Here is a 20,558-nt window from a genome sequence, read left to right on the forward strand (position 1 = left end):
ACAAAATTAATGAAATCAAGAAAACTCAATCTTAACCATAGTATACATCATTCACATAAGGAGGGTAAGAGTCGAAATCATTATATTTTGAAAGAGACACTTAATGATAAATCTATAAGCTGTTTGTAAAAGATTTCGACCAGTATAACTTGTTATAAATGTCATATACTCTTTTTTGCAAGAAAATCCCATTCTTTTCAACAAATTACAAAAACATATTTATTTTGTAGTTTTTATTAGCTTTTACTGTAACATAAAAATTAAATGTATAAACAAGCAGAATCAAAAATACACAAAATATGGGGTCAATACAAACAGACAATTTTCTCCAATAACCAATTCTTTGCAAGTACATGTACTTACACTTTTGAGCAAGCACAGTCACAGATAGACTTTTTTTTTTAAATTAAACTTTGCTCATTATCATGGGCCAACTTCAGAACATATATCAAATAAAATATGGTAGCTATGTGTCTTAGGTGCATGGACTTACACAGAAAAATTTGGAAATTGAGATTTTCAGCTTCTTTGAATCTTTAGTGATCCCAAACAAAGACCAAAAATACCAAATTGATCACTTACACAAAACCATGATACCTTGTTTCTACTCACGCTGTAAAAAAATATTGTATGTGCCATCTGACAGCTCTCATATGAGGGAAAGTCTTACAGAGAATAACTCTTAAATATAAATACTGCAAGATTAAAAAGGACAATTATATTGCTTTTTTCTTACAACACAACAACATAACAACAACCTTTCATGACTTAACACTATTTATATAATACATGTTTATGTAAGCATACGAAGACCTTAATATACTTTGTAAAGGTATAACTCACAACTGTTCCCATCCATGTACATGTATTGTACAGATATACTAGTACTTCAAGGTTTTATGTGATGATAACACGTTTTGTTTGTACAGTTACTTTCAGCAGATGCCTCTTGCAGGTATCATATCACACACAAATTTGAAATGCCAAACAATTATTATCAGCTGATAACTAAATGCGCAGGTATCAAACTTTTCAAATTACAAGAGATTTTCAATGTGTCTAAAAAGTAAAGTCTTAAATCCTATAATCTAACTTATACATTATAAATTTTTAAATAATAAAAAAGGTTATTCTTGCAACGAAATACTATTATTATTATCATTATGGCAAATACATAAAAAAAAAAAATTTAAATACTGTATACAGGGTAATTTTTGCCCCGTGTTATTTTCATCCTTTCACACTTTCAATTTTGTCCCATTTTTAATTCGCCCAGTCACAGTTCTGTTTATGATATTATATTGTGTTCTTTGAATTCGCCCCATTTTAAATTTGCCCAGTGATGAGTAGGGCGAAAGGGGTGAAAATAAAACGGGGGCGAAAATGTCCCTGTATACAGTATGTGGCTGATTCATGTATTCAATTTTAACTGAAATAGATTCATAAACTGCCCGGACTGGGAAACAGTCCTTCACAGGATATCACCGAGGTATATAGTATAGCTGGAGGGATGCAGTAAATGCAGACAAAGTTTAACCTTCAGAGACACATCAATCAATATATCTGACAACCTTTAATTCAATCTGTGAATCTTTCAATTATCAATCTTTTTTAAAAATACTTGTCCATACTGTGGAATCCTTAAAATTCGTGAGGGCCAATTTTCGTTGATTGCTTAAATTTTAAAGGTTCTTGAGGGCATAATTTCGTGTATTCTCATATACCTAAAAATGGAAATATGACTTTGTGAGCATAGTTTATTAATTTGTGGAGGATGTTTATTCATGGATGAGAGGTACCCATGAATTCCTCGAAAATAAAGCCACCATGAAATCTAACGATTCCACAGTATGTAATAATATTGCACTTAAAATAATTACACCAATACTATAAACATTTATAAGATAAAAGCAAGAGGAAAATTGGCCCTGGTGGTAACCTGGGTATCATGAACATTTCACTATTCCTTTAAAGACATAAGCTATCTCTACATCCAGTCTGATGAAAATCATATCCTTTGATGCTACTCCAAAGCAGTGATTTACTTAAGTGGCTCAAAGAATATGATTTTCATCTGATTGTTTCTACATCATATATACAAAATATATGTCTTTACATCATACATATCATATGGCTACCCTAAAGTTTTCTTTTTTTAATTTTATGTTTCTCTTACATGAGGGTAAAATACAAAAAAGTTTCCCTCTTGAAATAAAAATGACTTTAAACTTGCAAAAACGATCTTAATTATTCACTGATAAGCTTTGTATTCCATACAATTGTCTTATCATTTTCCATTATACTATTGTTAGAAAGGTATACATTTTGGTACATGTATATGAGCAGACATGGTGATTCACATATACATGTACATATAGATGCTCTAAATGTAATTGACTGGAATTTGTTCAGCCATTTCAAAGCTTGAAAAGAAGGTGAAAATATTCATCAATGTTACGGGGGGGGGGGGGGGGGGGGGGGGGGGGGGGGGGTTGGACAGAATTGGATAGCAATTCATCACCAGAATGACTCAGGTGATCTAAAAAATCTGTCCACTACATTACTCTAGCACTTTTGAGAATATTCTAGAATATTATGATAGAATAATCTGTCCTTAGTCTGGTTGGTGACAGACTGATTACAGGATTGAACACCCACAACAGCAGGTTTGAGGGTAGTTTGGTGCATAACAGTGGTGTTCAAATCCGTAAACAAAGAAGTCTGACTCTGTATTCTTCCATTTGTACATACACTGGGTGACAGGCACTATTCTTACTCTGTGTCTCTGAAATAACAAATATATTTAAACAAATATTGTTGAGGAAAGATCACAGGTACATGTATCATTATTGAAGAAAGATTTCTGCATTTTATTTTTTTGCTCAGAGCATTCTGAATTTATTCTGGAGATAAAGTTGAATCCACACTTTCTAACAGTTATGTCCCTTGGTACCAGGTGGGCATATTTGGTGAAAAAAACTTTGTAGCTTTCTGGTATATAACTTTGTCATTTGAGAGTAAAAAAAGTCTTTGCCTCTTGTATTTTGATTGCCCATGGGGCAACCCACACATTGAAAGAAAATTCTTCATCAGAGCATGCTCAAATGTTTGGTAGTATGAAAAGACATGAAAACAGTTTCTTTCCCTGTTGACCTTCTGGTTGACCCCGCAAAGGAACACAACTTTTGCAAAGTGTGGATTAGACTATTCTGCTATGTGCTATTTTCAAAACCAGATAAACCACTGCAAGCATACATGTATATAAAGTTAATTATTGCATTCATTTTTGATGTTGACATACATAGCGATTGTATTTAAAAAAAATGTGAGCACATGCAGGACTTGTTGCTGTACTGATGACAAATACATACCTGCATCAGAATACGTTCAGAGGGGAACTGGTGATTGTTGATCAAGCGCACTGAGGCTTCATTAATTTCTCTTTCATGGAAGTGGTTGATTGGCCAAACCTACGTAAATCAAAAAATAAAATCTTTTTAAGCCTGAAATTTCACCATTACCATTTTTACAAAATGATTCATTCCGATTTTGCTGGTTTTGCTGACTTATTACTAAAATATAATGAATACTTCCTCCTCTCAAACCCTTTAAATTCCACTCCCCTCCCCCCTTTCAAGAATATTTGTAACCAGTTTTTTTTTTTGATTATTCAGAGATTAAAGATGGTGCACATTTGAGCAATTATTACATATTTTAATTAACAGCTGATGGATTATTTATGCACAGAAAAGCTCTACTGGGTTAAACCCTGAAATTAAAAAAAACATCATATTTACCCCAAATTTCAATCCACCATAACCTTACCTTGACATTAGTTTCCTCAAAAGCAATCTGTCCCGACACATTTCTTATCAGATGATCAGGGAGAGGGGTACGCTCCACAATGTGATCGTTGACATGGTTTGTCCTGTATATGAGCAAGTAATCTGTAACCGACTCCATCTTAAAATTTGCCTGGTCTAATTCATCGTAACTTATTAATCGCTAGATGAATATTTTTGTTCTCTTACCATTTAACTGTAAGCTTAATACAGTACTTTAAGTTAACTTTAATGAATATCATTTTTTGTCTTCTAACCATTTAAACCATATTAAGCTTTACATAGTTTGATAGATCGATGAATAATATTTGTGTCCTCTAACCATCTGTTAAGCTTGATAGAGCACTGTAAGTTTGACAGATGAATAATATGTTTGTCTTCTTACCATTTGACAGTAAGTTTGATATAGCATTTTAAGTTTCTAAGCCCAGCACATGTCTTGCACACCACCATTCCATGTCCATGACAAGTGTAACACCTAATAAATCAGCAAGTATTATTAAAGACATGGATTTGCAATGTCCATGTATATATTTGACACAATGACACTAAATCTTACTTTACAGGAAAAAACCCCAGACAATTATAACAATTTACATTTTCTTTTTAAAGCTACATGATGTATCTCAAACAGATAATATGCACTATATTTGAAATACAGTCAAACCTCGTTATCTCTAACTTGATGGGACCAAGAAAAAAACTTCAATATATCCGAGAATTCTAGATATTGAGTGTATAAATCATGTAAAGACAATGTTGGTTGGACTTTCAAATCACTTCACCAAATCAGTAGTATTTGATATATCAGAGTTTGAGATGGCGTACTTCAATGTATTTGAATAAACAGAAATAAAGGGGTAAAATTACTCTCGTCTTCCACATCCATGGCACCAATGACATCGCTCATGCCTGTGTTCGCCATTATGGTAACGAGTCACATGACCACTTCCATGGCAATGGTTGCATCTTACCTACAATTAAGTTCAAACATTTCATCTTTTTCTATGTCGATCTAGAATTAATATTTGTAAAATTCTTGGAGTTGCTTGAAAACAATCTTTGTTTAATCTGGAGCTGGAGAAAAGAATGCTAGCTGTTGACTTACCCTCCCACGGCCAAAACATCTGTGACATCTGACATAGCCTGTGGCAAAACAATCATGACAGGGCTAAAAGAGAAATTACAAAACAAAGTAATTTTTTATTAATTTACATTCAATGTGTTACATGTACATTTACTGTATTTTACTGTAAGTAAACAATGAAAATAAATTTGAGTGGAGTTAATAAATAATTATCTACTGAAAAAATATATCTGTCAATTCCTAAACCACATGTGCATATTATTTACTATGAAAAGATTGCATTCATCAAATTTTTGAATAAATTACCTTGCTAAAAAAAAATTTCATTTGCCAAAAACAAAAGAAACATCAAACAACAATACATATACATCACTTGCATAATTTTGGGAAAAAACCATGTAATGAAAATATACGTATATAGGTGTATAGGAATCATGAGTACAACAGCACCAGATGACAGAGAAATTCGTAACAGGGATTACTGTAAACCAACTATTATTTGCGTCAACTTTTAGTCGCAATTCGTCACTTTGAAATCAATCTGCAACGATTAATTTTCGCGACTGTGGAAACATTCTATACAAATACAAAGCAAATAAATGGTTTGCGGCGATTAATATTCGTGAGTAAAAGTAGGTCGCGAAACTCGTGAATATATATTTCTTGCACGCAAATAAAAGTTGGTTTATAGTATATGTACATAAAGTATGCTTTTCCATAACCCTCTTCTCCTCTTAACAAAATTTCCTCTAAACTGTTAATGCATTTGTGACCTCCTCAGAAAAAAATCTTACTTTGACAGAAGCGGTGTGTGGCACTTCAAAATTTTGTTCTGAGTTCTGAAACATTGTTTGGGGTGAGGCCTGTATGTCCCAGGGGCCTGGAGCTGGGCCATTGTGTGGTCCATCTATTGGCTGGCCTGAAGAAAATTTTGAAAAAAATATATCAAGTATGATTCAAAATATCAGTAAATTCAACAAGGTCACTTTAAATATTACACGCACTAAATATTATTTTAACCAGATTATTTTATCAGAGAATGATAAAAATTCAATTTAATAATTGACTAATTTTTTTTTTTACACATCAATAAGTAATGGAAATTTTTTAAAGGCATGTTGGAGTTCAAAAACCTAAGAAAAGGATGATGGTTAATAAAGTACCGATGTATGGTTTGAAAAAATATATTTACCAAAGAACAGTATTTAAAGGACTTATCGCATGATTTTTCAAAAATCTTAATTTTATGAAAAATATTATCTACAACCTTGTTTATTAAAATTCTGAATACAATAAACATTTTTGAAAGCGTATTTTAAGAGATATTGAGAGTTGAAAATCAAATACAGCAATATGCATATTTCAGTCGGATTTCGGCGAAATACTGCTCTGACGTCATAGGCGACAATTCAGTGATAGAGAGATGAGAAGTTGCACACTATTTACGGAGTTATCAACGACAAATGCAGCTTAATTATGAAAAATGCTGAAAAAATTAATTCCTAACGTGATTTTCAATTACAATAGAAACATTAACTAGTTCTAAGGTGTAAGAATTTTGAGATATTTTCGTTTTTTATTCGAAACATTTAAATAGGATCTGTAGGTCTGATTACGGCAATGTTTCGTGATCGGAAAATTATTTTTCAAGACCGCCATCCTTTACAAAACATATGATGGCATACTTGCATAAGTTAATATTATGTTAAAAACGAAGAATAACAAAGTTATGTAATTTAAATTTGTGAATAAATAAGTTCATACATGTGATAAAATGACAAATCAAATTGTGTTGTTACGGGGAGTTTCTTCGTCTTCGCCGCGTCTCTCTCGCTATCGTCGCTGCTCTTTTTACAATGCTAACGGATTTTTCAGATTATTTCTTGCTGACAATTCTAAAATATAAGGTTGGATATTCAATTTCATATCGATAAAATCAGTGATTTGGTCGTCCACAACGCAGAAAATTCAGGTTGTATCGCGTATATTTTAGTAAGATTTACGTGAAGAGCTGATCAGCCATTGTCGCCTTTGACGTCACAGGGTCACGTGATCGCTATCTAATTAACTTAGATTTTTAATTCAGGGGTTTTCATTTGAGTCAATAATTGGTTAATTACCGCGGTTTATCCGCAGTAAAAACACAAAATTTATAAACTGTGGTCATAAGGAACGTTTTACGCTTTTAATTTCAAATAATTTAGAAACATGCGATAAGTCCTTTAAAAACAGTTCAGACTGCATCAGAGGGTAGAGTATTACTACATTTAAAAAATATTTCATAATTATGCCGATAATAACGGTAGTTGTGATTAAAATACATGAACATCACTAAAGTTCAAGTTCAATTTATTTAGAGAATTTATTTAAAACAATGCTATTAATGTTTCCATTCATGCATGTTTCTTTATAAATAAAGATGTTCATACCAGATCATATATAGGTATATCCATCAGAATACAAAGGACATGAATATACATGTGAAACAAATTGATAATAATACTTTTCATTAGAACAATTCTTACTCACATGTATTTTAAATAATTTTAATGTCGATTTTCACAAGGTCACAGTGTGTGCATCAAACACATGGGTAGACTATTCATGTGCTTGTCAAAAAAAAAAAAAGTGAGATCTGAAATCTTATTGCACTGACCAATAAATTAAAACTTAATTTAAAAAAAATTTAAAGGAAAAAAAAATTGTGTTGATTCTGTTGCTTCTATGAAGATGAGACAGATCTGTAGAGAAAATCTGAAGGACAACCATTAAAATCATACCTGAATATGGTTCATATGCCCAGCAGGTAGATCTACCTTCTCCAAAGGATTCTAGAGTATACTAAAAATAAACACAGAACTCAAAAAATAAAAAAAAATATACTGGTACATGAGATCTGATTTTCTCTGTATTACAAGAAGCAAACACTGACTATAAAAATTTGACCTCCGACTACAGAAAGATGATAAGCCATGCTATATAAGATCTCAGAAATTAACCTACGTGAAATGCGCTTGTGGATATGAGGTCAGTAAATCTGAGATCTTCGGCAGCCCCTTTACCATAGCAACAGTGTTCTGCCACATAACCTAAAAGTGCCTCCCTGGCATCCTGTTCTGTAATAGTGGGGACACTGAAAATATTTAATTCATTATGCATTCATGACTGATATAAAAAATCAAATACTACCTGTAAATGGGAAAAAATATATGCAAAATCATGCTTGAGCTTGAAATTTTACCAAACAGACACAATCACTACAAGTTTGCATAATACTGATATTAATAGTCAGTTTTTCCCCACAAGGATAATTTTTTTCACTATTTTAACAGGCACTTGCTTACAATTTCCCATAGTATTGAATCTGAAAATAAATACTGTGGAATCATGATATTGTTCGCAAAATGTTAGTGGGGGACCAATGTAAGTAAAAATTCATGAGTCACCCTTACCCAAGAATTTACATCCCCATGAACATATTTCCATCAATTTATCCATTCACTGAGTCTTTGGTATATGAGATAGCCATGAAATTACCCACAAGCCAGAAAACTTTTGGTGGCTTACCAACACTGACCCCACATATTAAAATGATTCCACAGGACATGTAAATTTTGGTGACCATCCACAAACTTTGCCAGAAAAAAAAATTGAAAAACATATTTATTCAATACACATTGTATTTTCAGCAAAGCACATGTACCTGTACACCATGCACATGTTCATATATATATATATATATATATATATATATATATATATTTATTATACCTCTATTAAGAATACTCAAATTTGATTGGCTTGTTAGAAGGCTTTTAAACTCAATAATGACTCCAAAAAGTACCGTTTACAGCAATAATGACCTAGGAATCATTGCACGTGGGGTATAATGACCGGTCAATAAAATTAATGACCGCTAAAAATGACCTGTTAATCCAAATTCCATTCAAATTAAAAAAAATATGCATACAGTAATGATTGTACATTACAAAAATTGCCGTTATAAAAATATGTATGGTATTTTTAGGATACGGAACACGATTGGCCTTTAGATGCGTCATAACATTTATCGTTTTCATTGAAATTAACTTTCGTTACAATTCAACGAACGCAGACTCGGCTCTCTTGTACAGTAAAAGTCTGCACCAGATTGTCATTGTAGTCGGGAATGGTATCTGTGAATTTATAAAAATGCAATGTTATTGACAATCACAGAGTGTTTTAATAATTCGGCGGTGCAAAAACTTACAAGACTAGCAGCCGAAAAGTAAACAACTTCACTAGCGAATCCCGATCCCGATGAAACACTGATAACAGTTCGTAGGTCTTATACATGTAATTGATTATTTTAGTAATTAAGCTTACAAAAATTGCCTTAACTTATATCGGTATAATAAAACAATTGATTACCCCTTATGAGTTCAACATGGTAAAATAAGGACCCTCGACCTGGCCCACTCGCTGACCTGACCTGACCTCGGCCGCTACGCGGCCTCGGTCAGGTCAGGTCACCTCGTGGGCCAGGTCTCGGGTCCTTATTTTACCATGTTGACCGCATAAGGGGTAATTAATTGTATAATATATATATATATATATATATATATATATATATATATATATATATATATATATATATATGTATGTATCTTTCAATATGAATCCAATAAATACTCTTTGTCAGATTCCCCTGACTTTTTTGTGACCTACTTTTGGATGGCCTGTCTCTCCTCTGGTGGCTGGGGTTTTGTGGCCTCATCATATGATGGTGGAGGAAGAAGGTCTGAATAAGGAAATTTAATTCGCTGAGAACTGATCTGATTAAAAAAACTCAAATTATTGACTTTTCCTAATTGGACTCATAAGGAAAATTTTTTTTTGTTAAATATTCAAACTTTTTAAAAGTTTTATTGCAAAATACATATGTATTAATCTATGCACAGAGTTTAATGCACTAAAGATAATCATATATAAATATTCCTCTAATCGTATTAAGGAAAGGGTGTTTTCATTTAAAATAGAAAAAGATAAGGCCAAAGTCTAAGAGGGATATTTTTAAGCATGGGATTTCAGTTTCATTATCTATAATTACTTTATTTTGGTATACAGTGCAATTAATTAATATTATAGGTTTATTGAACTTATATTAGTGAATATTGGCACGAGTTGGCTGTACAAATGCACAAGCTTGAGAGTGCATTTGTAGAGCCTAGTGCCAATATTCACCAATATAAGTTCAATAACTCCTTTACTTAATAGCTGAAACATTTTCCATTGATTTATATCAATTATTTCAATTAAATAACCTAAAATTAAAGAGAATTCTTCAGTATTGGTATTCAAATTAAAATTGTCCAATATCAGTGATTTTCCTGTAAGTGTTCAATATCACATCATTCCAATGACCCTACAAAGCGTAACATCGTTATGTTTTACTTATTGAGGTTTTTATTAGGGCTAATAGGTACTAAATTTTTAATAATTTCAATTTTGTGTGAAAATACACAAATCTTACCTAGCTGTCACTACTCTTCATATATTGTCATTAAGCGGTTCACCAGACAACAATTTTTGTTTACAACAGGGTGTTCTATATTGAACGCTCATATTCGGAATATTTAAGGAATTTTTTTAAGTTTTGTGTGAGTTATTGGTGTGTAAATCACACAGACTTGTCACATAGGCATATTTTATGAAGCGCGCTAGCACTTCATGAAAAATATGCCTACGTGCAAATCTGTGATTTACACACCAATAATTCACACTAAACTTAAAAACATTCCTTATATTTACATTTTACAAGTTTAAAAGCAGCAATAATATACTCAATATTTGGATTTCTTGTTGTCCTTTATCGTTACATTTTATTTACGTCTCTGTAGCCTCATTGTGATGTCACTTTAGCGCGAGTTTCACAGTGTATATTTCTACACGTGCATATACACAAAAATGACTTTCAAATCAGTTTCAGTTGGCTTAATAGAAAAACACAGCAAATGTAAATATTTCGGGATATACTCACACTATACATAACGCAAACTCAGCATTCAATAAAACTGCAAGATATTGATCGAACACTAAAATTCTCTAGACTTACAGTAGTTTTTTATTATAGACTATTTATTAGCTATATAATAATTAAACTTACGGGCACTAAAGCCGATATTATTGTAACCTCCTATGTGATCCATCTTCTCCAAAGGGGGCGCTGTAGGCTGTGTTTCTCCTCGGTTTGGGTCATCCATGACATCATCATCTGGCATTTCCCCTGAATACTTTGGAACAGACCCTGCAGGAGGGGGAGCTCCTCCTGTTAAGAAATTGACATTACAGTTACATTATATTACAAACCTTACAATAACAATATAACATAAAAAATAACAGTATTGTATCTAAAATGAATTACATTCTAAAACCTTTAATATTATTATTTTTATCATTTTGACTTTTCAGTCATCACTGTCGGTATCCATATTCATTTGGTACCAAAGCTTGATATAGACCTCACCTTGTGGCGGGTAAGCCCCAGCTGGTGGGGGACCACCTCCTTGGTAAGCCCCAGCTGGTGGGGGACCACCTCCTTGGTAAGCCCCGGCTGGTGGGGGACCACCTCCTTGGTAAGCTCCAGCTGGTGGGGGACCACCTCCTTGGTATGCTCCTGGGTATCCCCCTCCTTGTGGTTGCACTCCACCTCCAGGATACCCTCCCTGAGGGGGATATCCTCCTTGTGGTGGGTATCCCCCACCTTGTGGCTGTGCTCCATATCCCCCTTGATTACTGAAAAGTAAAAACATAATACATGTATATCATATTTATCAAAAGAAAATTAGCAAATGCTTATTCATTCTGTCCGATGTTAGAAATACCTGTACATGTACATGTAGATGTATACTTATATCTTTGTGGGATTAATTTATGCTATGTGCACCATCCCAAATTTTTTGTGGAAATTTCTCAAGCAATCTTAAATAAAGTGCATTGAAGGCACTCACTACAAAGGCAATCCAAGAAATCTGCATCATTTTCTACAGCAGATTGAACAGAAAATTTTAAATTTGCATTTTCAATATACAAAAAAACTGTCTAAGAGAAATTGGTACATATATGTTCTGTATTTTCTGACATCTGGTGGTGGACCCTCTCCTTGGACTGGTTGGAATACATCAAACAGATCCCTTTGATGATTAACCCAATTGAAAATTGATCCCCCCCCCCCCCCTTTAAGGTAAAGTTTCCCAAATGAAAACCATATTGAATTTTTCCACTGCTCTTTATAAAAATTCTTCAATTTTGAGATCAAATTGTTTCATAAAGATGTGAATTGAGAGGATAAACCTACCATGTACAGTAAAACATAATACAAGTCATCAATGTTTCAAAGTCTTGTCACCCAAGTCAAAGTGAACTGCTTATTTTAGCAGTTTATAAGCAGTTATTAGGCAGTCTGGAAGTTTTTAGGCAGTTTTTAAGCAGTTCCTAACAGTCTTAGTCTTAGCATTCCTTAAAACTGCTAAGAGACTGGTTAAGAAACTGCTAAGAATTTCTGTTAGCAGTTCAGCATTAAACAAACTTAAGCAGTCAAACAAGCAGTTTCTCAAAACTGCTAAAAGATTACTAGTAATTTTGCAACTTAGCCCTTTTAATTCAATTCATACATTCTTATCTTAAATAATACTTTTAATTCTTCAAATAATGTACTTTTTTAAAAAAAAAAGGAAATATATCTTAACTTTTTTTAGGGAACTTATATCTATAAACCTGCTTCTCTTTGTATTCCTTATATTCAGTACATGTCAGTTACATGAACATAAGTCATCAAGAAATTTGCATTAAATAGTATGTATTTATTTCCTGATTTTTAAAGAAACAAGTGTTGATTCAACATGACACCACATTAAGTTTAAATTGGTCAACTATTTCTCTATTTATGCATGAATATAAAAAATATTATCTTATGATTGTATGGCTATTTTCAGAAGTTCAATTTCAAAAAATCTGCCAGCAAGTAAAATGTTGAATTACCTATATAAATTAACGTTTAGTCTTTTTCATACTTGTTTGGAAATTCAGTGACAAATGTTGAGTTGCCTATTTTAAGTAAATTACACACTCTCAAAATCTTGTCAATCTGTATTGCAATTATATCTGCATTATGGACAGTCAAAACTCTGTGGCATGGTTTCTGAGATGAATATGATACACTTTCACCAAAACAAAGAGGCACAATCAAAGCAACATTGACAGTCTCATCAGTAAATGTATCTATAACCTGCACAAAAGTTTTCACAGTTCCAAATTGTATGGATCCAGTAGCATCTGAATATTTCACTGTGCTCTGATTGCGCTTTTTCAAACGTTCATAAGATGCAGCATACACAGCACTAGACAACCTAGTCATATATATCTTCCTGTATTCGGTGACTTCAGGGGAAAAAGTGGAAATTAATTTGCACACTGCCAAGTATTCATCCTGCATCAAAGTTTTTGGACATGTTTGTCCCAATAAATAAATTCCATCCTCAATACAAATATTATTATGCAGAAAATTAGGACGCAAGATATTTTCCACCAAAGTTTCCTCTAAAGAACCTTCTCCAATGAATTTTTCTTTAAGAGTAGGAATAGATTGCATCTTTGTAACTGCATTTATAATCTGCATTTCTACTCCAGTTGGTCCATGAATGTTTTTCAAAATATAGCCATTTAAATCTTCAAAAACAAAGCAGTTGTTTGAAAATAAAGGTCCATTTGCTCTCACTGAATCTGTAATGTGTAATAATTGGTGGACATTCATTGACATAAATCTTTCAGAATACATAATTTGAAAATTTTCAACAAATTTGATCAGGCACATTTCAGCATTTTGCAACTCTGTTTCTGAAATATTCTCTTTAGAGAGGGTGTAAATGCCACGTACAAGCAAAGAAAAATGCAAGTAGTAGTCTCTAGGCAAAATGTTATCAAGAACTGGCAAACTCCAAAGAAAGAGAAAATTACGGAATTCTGCTGTTTTCCAGTGTGGCATGTCGTCTAAACTTCTGGGTGGTCTGGTTATTTGCAAATTTGGTTGAATTGACTTTAATCTGTCACTGACTAGAACCTTGTTTGTTATGGATGAAAACTTTTCATCCTTGTGTTGTTTATCAAACCATAAAGTTAGCAACATCTTCATAACACCTGCACAAATTCCATGCATGTAATCCACAACAAAGCCATGGATCACATTGAATTGGTTCATAAACATGAACCAAAAAGGGCCCTTTATTCCTCTCACTACAAAATCCGATTTCCGTTCATGAATGTTCTTTACAACATTATTTACGTCCTCCTGTAGATTTTCCGCAGTTCTAGATGGACCTTTTGGATTGTCTTCTTGAAAAGGATATATGTGAACGTGCCCTCCTTTATTGGTGGTGTATGTCTGCCCTGGCTGGTGGCAGAACCAGCATCCATACTTTCCATTAAATTGCATGCTATTACTAACCATGCATCTTGCAGGAAGATCACAGACACAATTTAACACTGTAGCTTTCATTAAAAAGTTATTCCCATGTTTGTCATTCATCAGCACACCATCTTCCAATCTGGTCATCTCCTGATGCAGTGGCTTTAAGTAACTCCACATTTGTGGTTTTTTCAATCCTATCCATAATCCATAATAAATAATGTTTTCCTTCAGTTTCCTATCTGTTGGTAGTAATTCATTAACAAGCATGTAAACTGGCCACATAGACAGAGTTGAACTTTTAAATATTTGAACACCATCAGTATTAAATGAAAATGATAAAGAATTAGGATTATCAAGGAAACCACTTCTGAATGCTGTTTTGTAATTTGTTCCATCATAAACATCAGAAATGTTCTTTTCTTTTTTGTTGCTGTAGTGAAAAAATCTGTGAGTTTGTACTTTCTTTAGCCAAGACTCTCTTTTGCACATAAGTGCCAGCTGGTCAATAATGGAATGTTGAATAAAGTAGCCAATGGCTCCTAATTGTGTAAGATCTTTCAGACAGTGATTATTTTTGCAAACTTTATCTTCTTTAGCAACATGAGTTCCACACCATGAACATACATAGTGAATGGAAGGAAAACTAACAAACTTTTTTAGGTAATCTTTCAAGGCATACACACTTTTAATCATTGTGTTGGCAGGGGGTAAAACAAGGCACAAAAGGTTGATTACATGGTTTAGAGCTTCATCAGACAGTTTGAATCTAATGCTGAGGCTACAGATGATAAGTATGATACTGCCAAGTTTTTGGGAACAACCATCATAGAGAGGTTCAGAGCTGTAATCTTTGGAAGTTGAATCTTCTTGTGCCTCCAGCACATCTGGTACTATTTCATTCAAAGCCTCAACAACCGATTCTTGAAGCACAGAAATTTCTTCATCAGCAAATTCTAGATCAACATTTTCTTCCACATCTTGGTCATTATCAGAACATTCCTCCTCATTTTCCAATGGCATTTGAAAATCAAAGTCAAAAGACCTGTCCTTTATGTTAACTATTTGTGGTATTTCAGTTTCTATAACATTTTCATTCTCTGGAGCTTGTATATTCTCTTCAACAAAATCCTCAAGCTGTACTCTTCTTCGTTTTTTTCTTTTTTTTGATTGTTTCTCATCTTGCATTCCTTCCTGAAACAAGAAATAAAATATGATTAAACAAGTAAAGTCAAAGCAAATAAAAAAGAAAAACTGAATGTAACAAAAAAAATATGCTATAGTATTGCTGTTTATCTAACTCTTAGACAAATACAGGTCAAACATTTGAATTTGAAATCTAATAAAAAATACTGAGAGACAACAATATGGGTAAACAGGTCTCATACATGTATCATTTCTGAGGCATGAGCCGAAAGCACTAACAGTCCTGTGAATTAGCCCGATTAATACAGAATGCATCTGCTGGGAAAATATATTTTACACTAGGGGTGAAACAATACACCTCCTTCAATACATATTTGTATAATTTTGTCTTGGTACTATTAATTTTGATGTGTTACATTTTGATAGAAGGAAACAAATTCAACATTGCTTTATGCTTTCTTTTACTAAATCTAGTCTCTTAATTTACATGCAAGTTGACTAGAAGAAATTGATTAGAATGTTTTGACTGTTAAACGAAAGTAGAGATTTTGCACTGTTTATCTAACCAAGAAAAAATGCCATGGTGAATCGATACCGTGGTGAACCATTTCACCCCTATTTTACACCATTTTTTTTTTTTGAATAGTTCTAAAAGGCTTTTAAAATTTGTCCTTGTGATTTGTGATAACAGCCATGATTCATTAACTCATTAAGAGCAAAGAACTTACGGTTATGCAGGTCACTGTTTCTTCCATTGGTAGAATCTACATTTAAATAAAAACAATTTTATGAGGTGGTCAGCATACTGAAATTAAGTTAAAAAAAAGGGTTAAGAAATTCAAAGTTTTTCATGCAAGTACAGTTTCTGTAATGTTACCTAGTTCCATGTATTAAGTAGACCCTGTTAAATTTTAGAAGCTACTTCTAAGCTTAAATTGGGTTAATACGTTATATAAATTAAGATGGCAATTATACCTCTGGTACATTTTCTTGAAGCAGCATGGATACCGTTGTCTCCCTCCCTATCACAGCTGGAACCTTCAAATCATAAACTAGTAGTAAATAATAATTATCAAAAACACATAATTTCTGACATATACTCTAGCTAGCTATTCCTGTTAACCACCCCTCCCCCAAACAAATAAATCAAAAATAATATTTTTAATATAACAATATTATATAGTTAAATTAAAAAGCAGTAAAAATAAACAACCACTTCTCTTCAAATAATGCAAAAATGTTATAAAACTTCCTCCTGCTTTATTTTTTAACACATTCTTTGAATAAGAAGTAAAATTAGAAAATGCTGATGGGGGGGGGGGGGGGGGGGGGGGCTAGTAGTATGAATTTAACTTATGTTTTGAAAGTGTATAACATACTGCATCTGTGTTATGCTCAATAACTGTCACAATATCTGTAGTAGATGGCTGATCTCTTCCAACTGGAATCTGTAATTTATGTATCGTATATAAATTTACATTAGATCAATAGATGTAGATGAAATCGCGTTAATCGTCGTTGTTAGAAAGTTTACAACTTGCAAATGAAATGTTATCATAATATTAATTAATAATTAAACTTTTACACACCTCATCTTCCCTTTCTCCTGACCTTACAAGACCTGTCTTAGAAAATTCGTCGCCACTGTGCATTTTGTAAACTTAAACTGGACTGTTTTCTCTACTTGCAAGTTACATCATTACCGGAAGTGTATAGGAGAGGAGCATGTGAAGTTTGGAGTACGCACCTAGAATGTTTCGGTCCCATTTTTTTCGATGTGTAAATATGTCAATCAACATGATCAAAGGAACGTTGACAAGAAAATTTCATTTCAAAGAATTCATATGATAAAAATTATAAATATTTACTCCAATATTTTGTATTTTGATAAAACTATGTCCAGGCGATGAGGGGTCAAAACCTCTAGAAGCGAACCATGTAGAAAGCAAAATATCCCGGATGTTATTACAAAAGTGCGCCTTTTTTTGCATCCGTCATGGATTTCCATGTTATTCACTTTGACTACGACAATCAAATCACGGCAGTAAATAGTTCGAAGGTACAATGTAAAGAAGTATTAAAACCCGGAGAACGATGTACTGTGCCCTTTGAAACAGAAGATCTCTCGGAAGATGGCAGGACAGAATACAGAGATGTCTTGTACGAAGGCACAGTGATTTGCCTGAATCTTGGTACGTAAAGTTTAAATTTTTGGAATGGGTGGAATGAGTTGGTAAAATACTTGAGAAAAACAGCGGGAGATGGGATGATGTTCTACGATTTGATGCAATATAGACTGAAAATCTTAAGTAAGCAAATGTCCGCGGGAAGGGGGCATGGGGGGCACTGTTTGAATATACAGTCGTACCCGACTCGTACACAGACCGAGTCGTACACAAGGAGTCAACTTGTATACAGATCGAAAGTGAACTTGAACACAAGGTTTTATTTACAATTTGTACATTTTTAAACTTTTTTTAAAATAAGGAAACTCAGAATTTGAAAAAGGAAATGTTAATAAATAAAGTAATTTGTATCCTATAAACATTTAACAACTTCCTGTCCTAGGAATTCAAACAATAATTATTAAAGCAACACGTACAGCCCAACGGTTTCTAGGATCTGCAACAAACGTTGATTATGAAACATCCACTAAATATCAGATATCCTTGCTTGAAAAATGCCTCTATAAATTCATTCCTACAAGTTCACTAAGGTGTGAGAATCTTGAATTTCCTCTAGCAGATCGAACAATAAGTTTATTTTTTGTTTTTTATTAGATCTAAGTTTTATTTTTTATTCGACAAGTATTACGGAAAATGTATACTATATAATACAATATATTTTATGATGTCCTTGTATAGGAATTGATTTTTGCATATGATGAAGGTAAAATTTTGTAAGAAAAACATTGTGTACGAGTAAACTGTTGACTGTTTGTTTTTATCTTGTGTACAAATTAAATCTTCATTTTATACACAGGAAAACCTTTTGTACGAGTTGATTTCAGTTCTGTATACCAGTTAACTCTTTGTGTACTACTCCTCAGTTTGTGTACTAGCTGCAATAATGTAGTCCTCTCCAATTTTTTTTTTTTTTTTTGGGGGGGGGGGGGGTCTACAACTCCTTAGAATCTTCATAATCCATAATCAATAAGTGGCTATTTTATTTATGTATCTTACCTGAACTCATAAAATGTAGTTATGCAAGACATGAATTTATCCAAAAAATCTACAGAACAATCCATATATTGGTTATTTTTCCTGTATGTCAACATCACAACTTGAATTAATCCGCCATGTTTACTGACCTTGATCAATTTTATTTTGGTACAACCAATGAGAATTCTGGATCTAGGGAGCAGTTCTTTTAGGATGTCCCTTATTTTAAGCATAAATATCGCTGTTTTCAAAAGAAAAAATCAAGTGGAATGCTTTTAGTTATCGATGGTAAGTGATACCATAAAACACAAAAATTTATCAACACCGATAATTACTCTATCAAGTGATTCTGAATTTAAAGCGCAAGTCTCAGTACATCACGCGAGAACTGTCAAGGCTGCTGAGGCGAACAAATGGTAAACATGCCGAGTTATTTTACATTGTTTTCACCTGTAAAGGGCTATGTTGTTGACGGTGAATAAAATTTCCGTCATTGGAAGTAAGTTGAATGTAAAAACAATTTATTTTGCCTGTAGTCGGCCTTATCTAAAAATATATTTGCACCATTAAGGAGATACAGTGGAATTGTAGCCCTCTCCTGAAAATATCAGGTAAAAAAAAATCGTCGGAGCCTACATTATTGCAGCTATTTGTGTACGAGTCGGGTTGCTGTGTACGAGTTGACTGGACACCCATTATTTGAATTTTATTTTATAAATCTTGTTTTGTATGATACATATAGTACAATTATAAAATTGAAATATGAACTCTTTTCCTTTATTTAGTGAAAAAGAAAGCTGTGGAATTGGCTAACAAGGGCCAGAAAGATCTTGACTCGGGAACGTCTCTGTTTAGCATTATCAACAAGCTGCAGGACCAAGGGAAAAAAAGGGATTCTGCTGCCAAATTAGCAGAGGCTATTGAGAGCCTGACTGAAGAAAAACCAAAAGCAAAAAAAGTAAAAAAGAGTGACACAGAAGACAAAGTGAAAGGCACAGAGAAAAGTAAAAAAGCTAAAAAAACAGATCAACCTTCCACTTCAACTACCAAGAAATCCTGTATTCACCCTCAGAAATTGGCCGAAATTAGTGCATTATTGGGTGAGGAGGACGAAATTACTGTGGCACAAATGAGCTTTGCATCATCAAAACCAAACACAAAAGCATGCACACTGACTGAAAAGGAGCAAGTGTCTCCAGAAATTGGATCTGTAAAAGAACCACCAAGAGAAGTGACACAGCCACACCATGCCACTTTGTTACACTCTGAGAGTGAACCTACCCCATCGTTCTATGTGCCTTCACCTCCAAGACAAAATTCAACCCCAAGGAAAATGCTCACCATCCTAGAATCTCCAAGGAAATCTCCAAGACTTAAGTCAGCAGTGCATGATCCTACACAGAGAGTTACCCTCCCATTAGAAACTGACAGAGCTGCAAGAGAAACACCAAGAGAAGTGACACAGCCACACCATGCCACTTTGTTACATTCTGAAAGTGGACCTACCTCATCGTACTATGTGCCAAGGCAAATTTCAACCCCAAGAAAAATGTTCACCATCCTAGAATCTCCAAAGAAATCTCAAAGACTTAAGTCAGCAGTGCATGATCCTACACAGAGAGTTACCCTCCCATTAGAAACTGACAGAGCTGCAAGAGAAACACCAAGAGAAGTGACACAGCCACACCATGCCACTTTGTTACATTCTGAAAGTGGACCTACCTCATCGTACTATGTGCCAAGGCAAAATTCAACCCCTAGGAAAATGCTCACCATCCTAGAAACCCCAAGGAAATCTCCAAGACTTAAGTCAGCTGTGCATGATCCCACACAGAGAGTTACCCTTCCATTAGAAACTGATAGAGCTGCAAGAGAAACAC

The 20,558-nt window shown here is 33.6% G+C and overlaps 1 protein-coding gene across 3 annotated transcripts in view; it reads right to left on the reverse strand.

Annotated features, from left to right (window-relative positions):
* Positions 1-230: 230 nt before the first annotated feature.
* Positions 231-20,558, reverse strand: part of LOC133195883 (protein SSUH2 homolog) — a 33,789-nt gene continuing 13,461 nt past the window's right edge. For all 3 annotated transcript variants that reach the window (XM_061331857.1, XM_061331856.1, XM_061331855.1), the window contains exons 2-13: positions 11,435-11,703; positions 11,075-11,236; positions 9,637-9,709; positions 7,933-8,062; positions 7,710-7,770; positions 5,724-5,848; positions 4,951-5,013; positions 4,713-4,816; positions 4,228-4,320; positions 3,826-3,928; positions 3,372-3,470; positions 231-2,785 (exon numbers count right to left, since the gene is read on the reverse strand). In XM_061331857.1, the coding sequence (XP_061187841.1) occupies positions 2,639-2,785; positions 3,372-3,470; positions 3,826-3,928; positions 4,228-4,320; positions 4,713-4,816; positions 4,951-5,013; positions 5,724-5,848; positions 7,710-7,770; positions 7,933-8,062; positions 9,637-9,709; positions 11,075-11,236; positions 11,435-11,703 (1,429 nt within the window). In that variant the 3' untranslated portion in view covers positions 231-2,638. The remainder of the gene's footprint in view (positions 2,786-3,371; positions 3,471-3,825; positions 3,929-4,227; positions 4,321-4,712; positions 4,817-4,950; positions 5,014-5,723; positions 5,849-7,709; positions 7,771-7,932; positions 8,063-9,636; positions 9,710-11,074; positions 11,237-11,434; positions 11,704-20,558) is intronic.

The sequence above is a fragment of the Saccostrea echinata genome, unplaced genomic scaffold, assembly GCF_033153115.1.
Source record: "Saccostrea echinata isolate AGI-Se365-2 ecotype Australia unplaced genomic scaffold, CSIRO_AGI_Sech_v1 ptg000029l, whole genome shotgun sequence".
In the NCBI taxonomy this organism is placed as follows: Eukaryota; Metazoa; Mollusca; class Bivalvia; order Ostreida; family Ostreidae; genus Saccostrea; species Saccostrea echinata.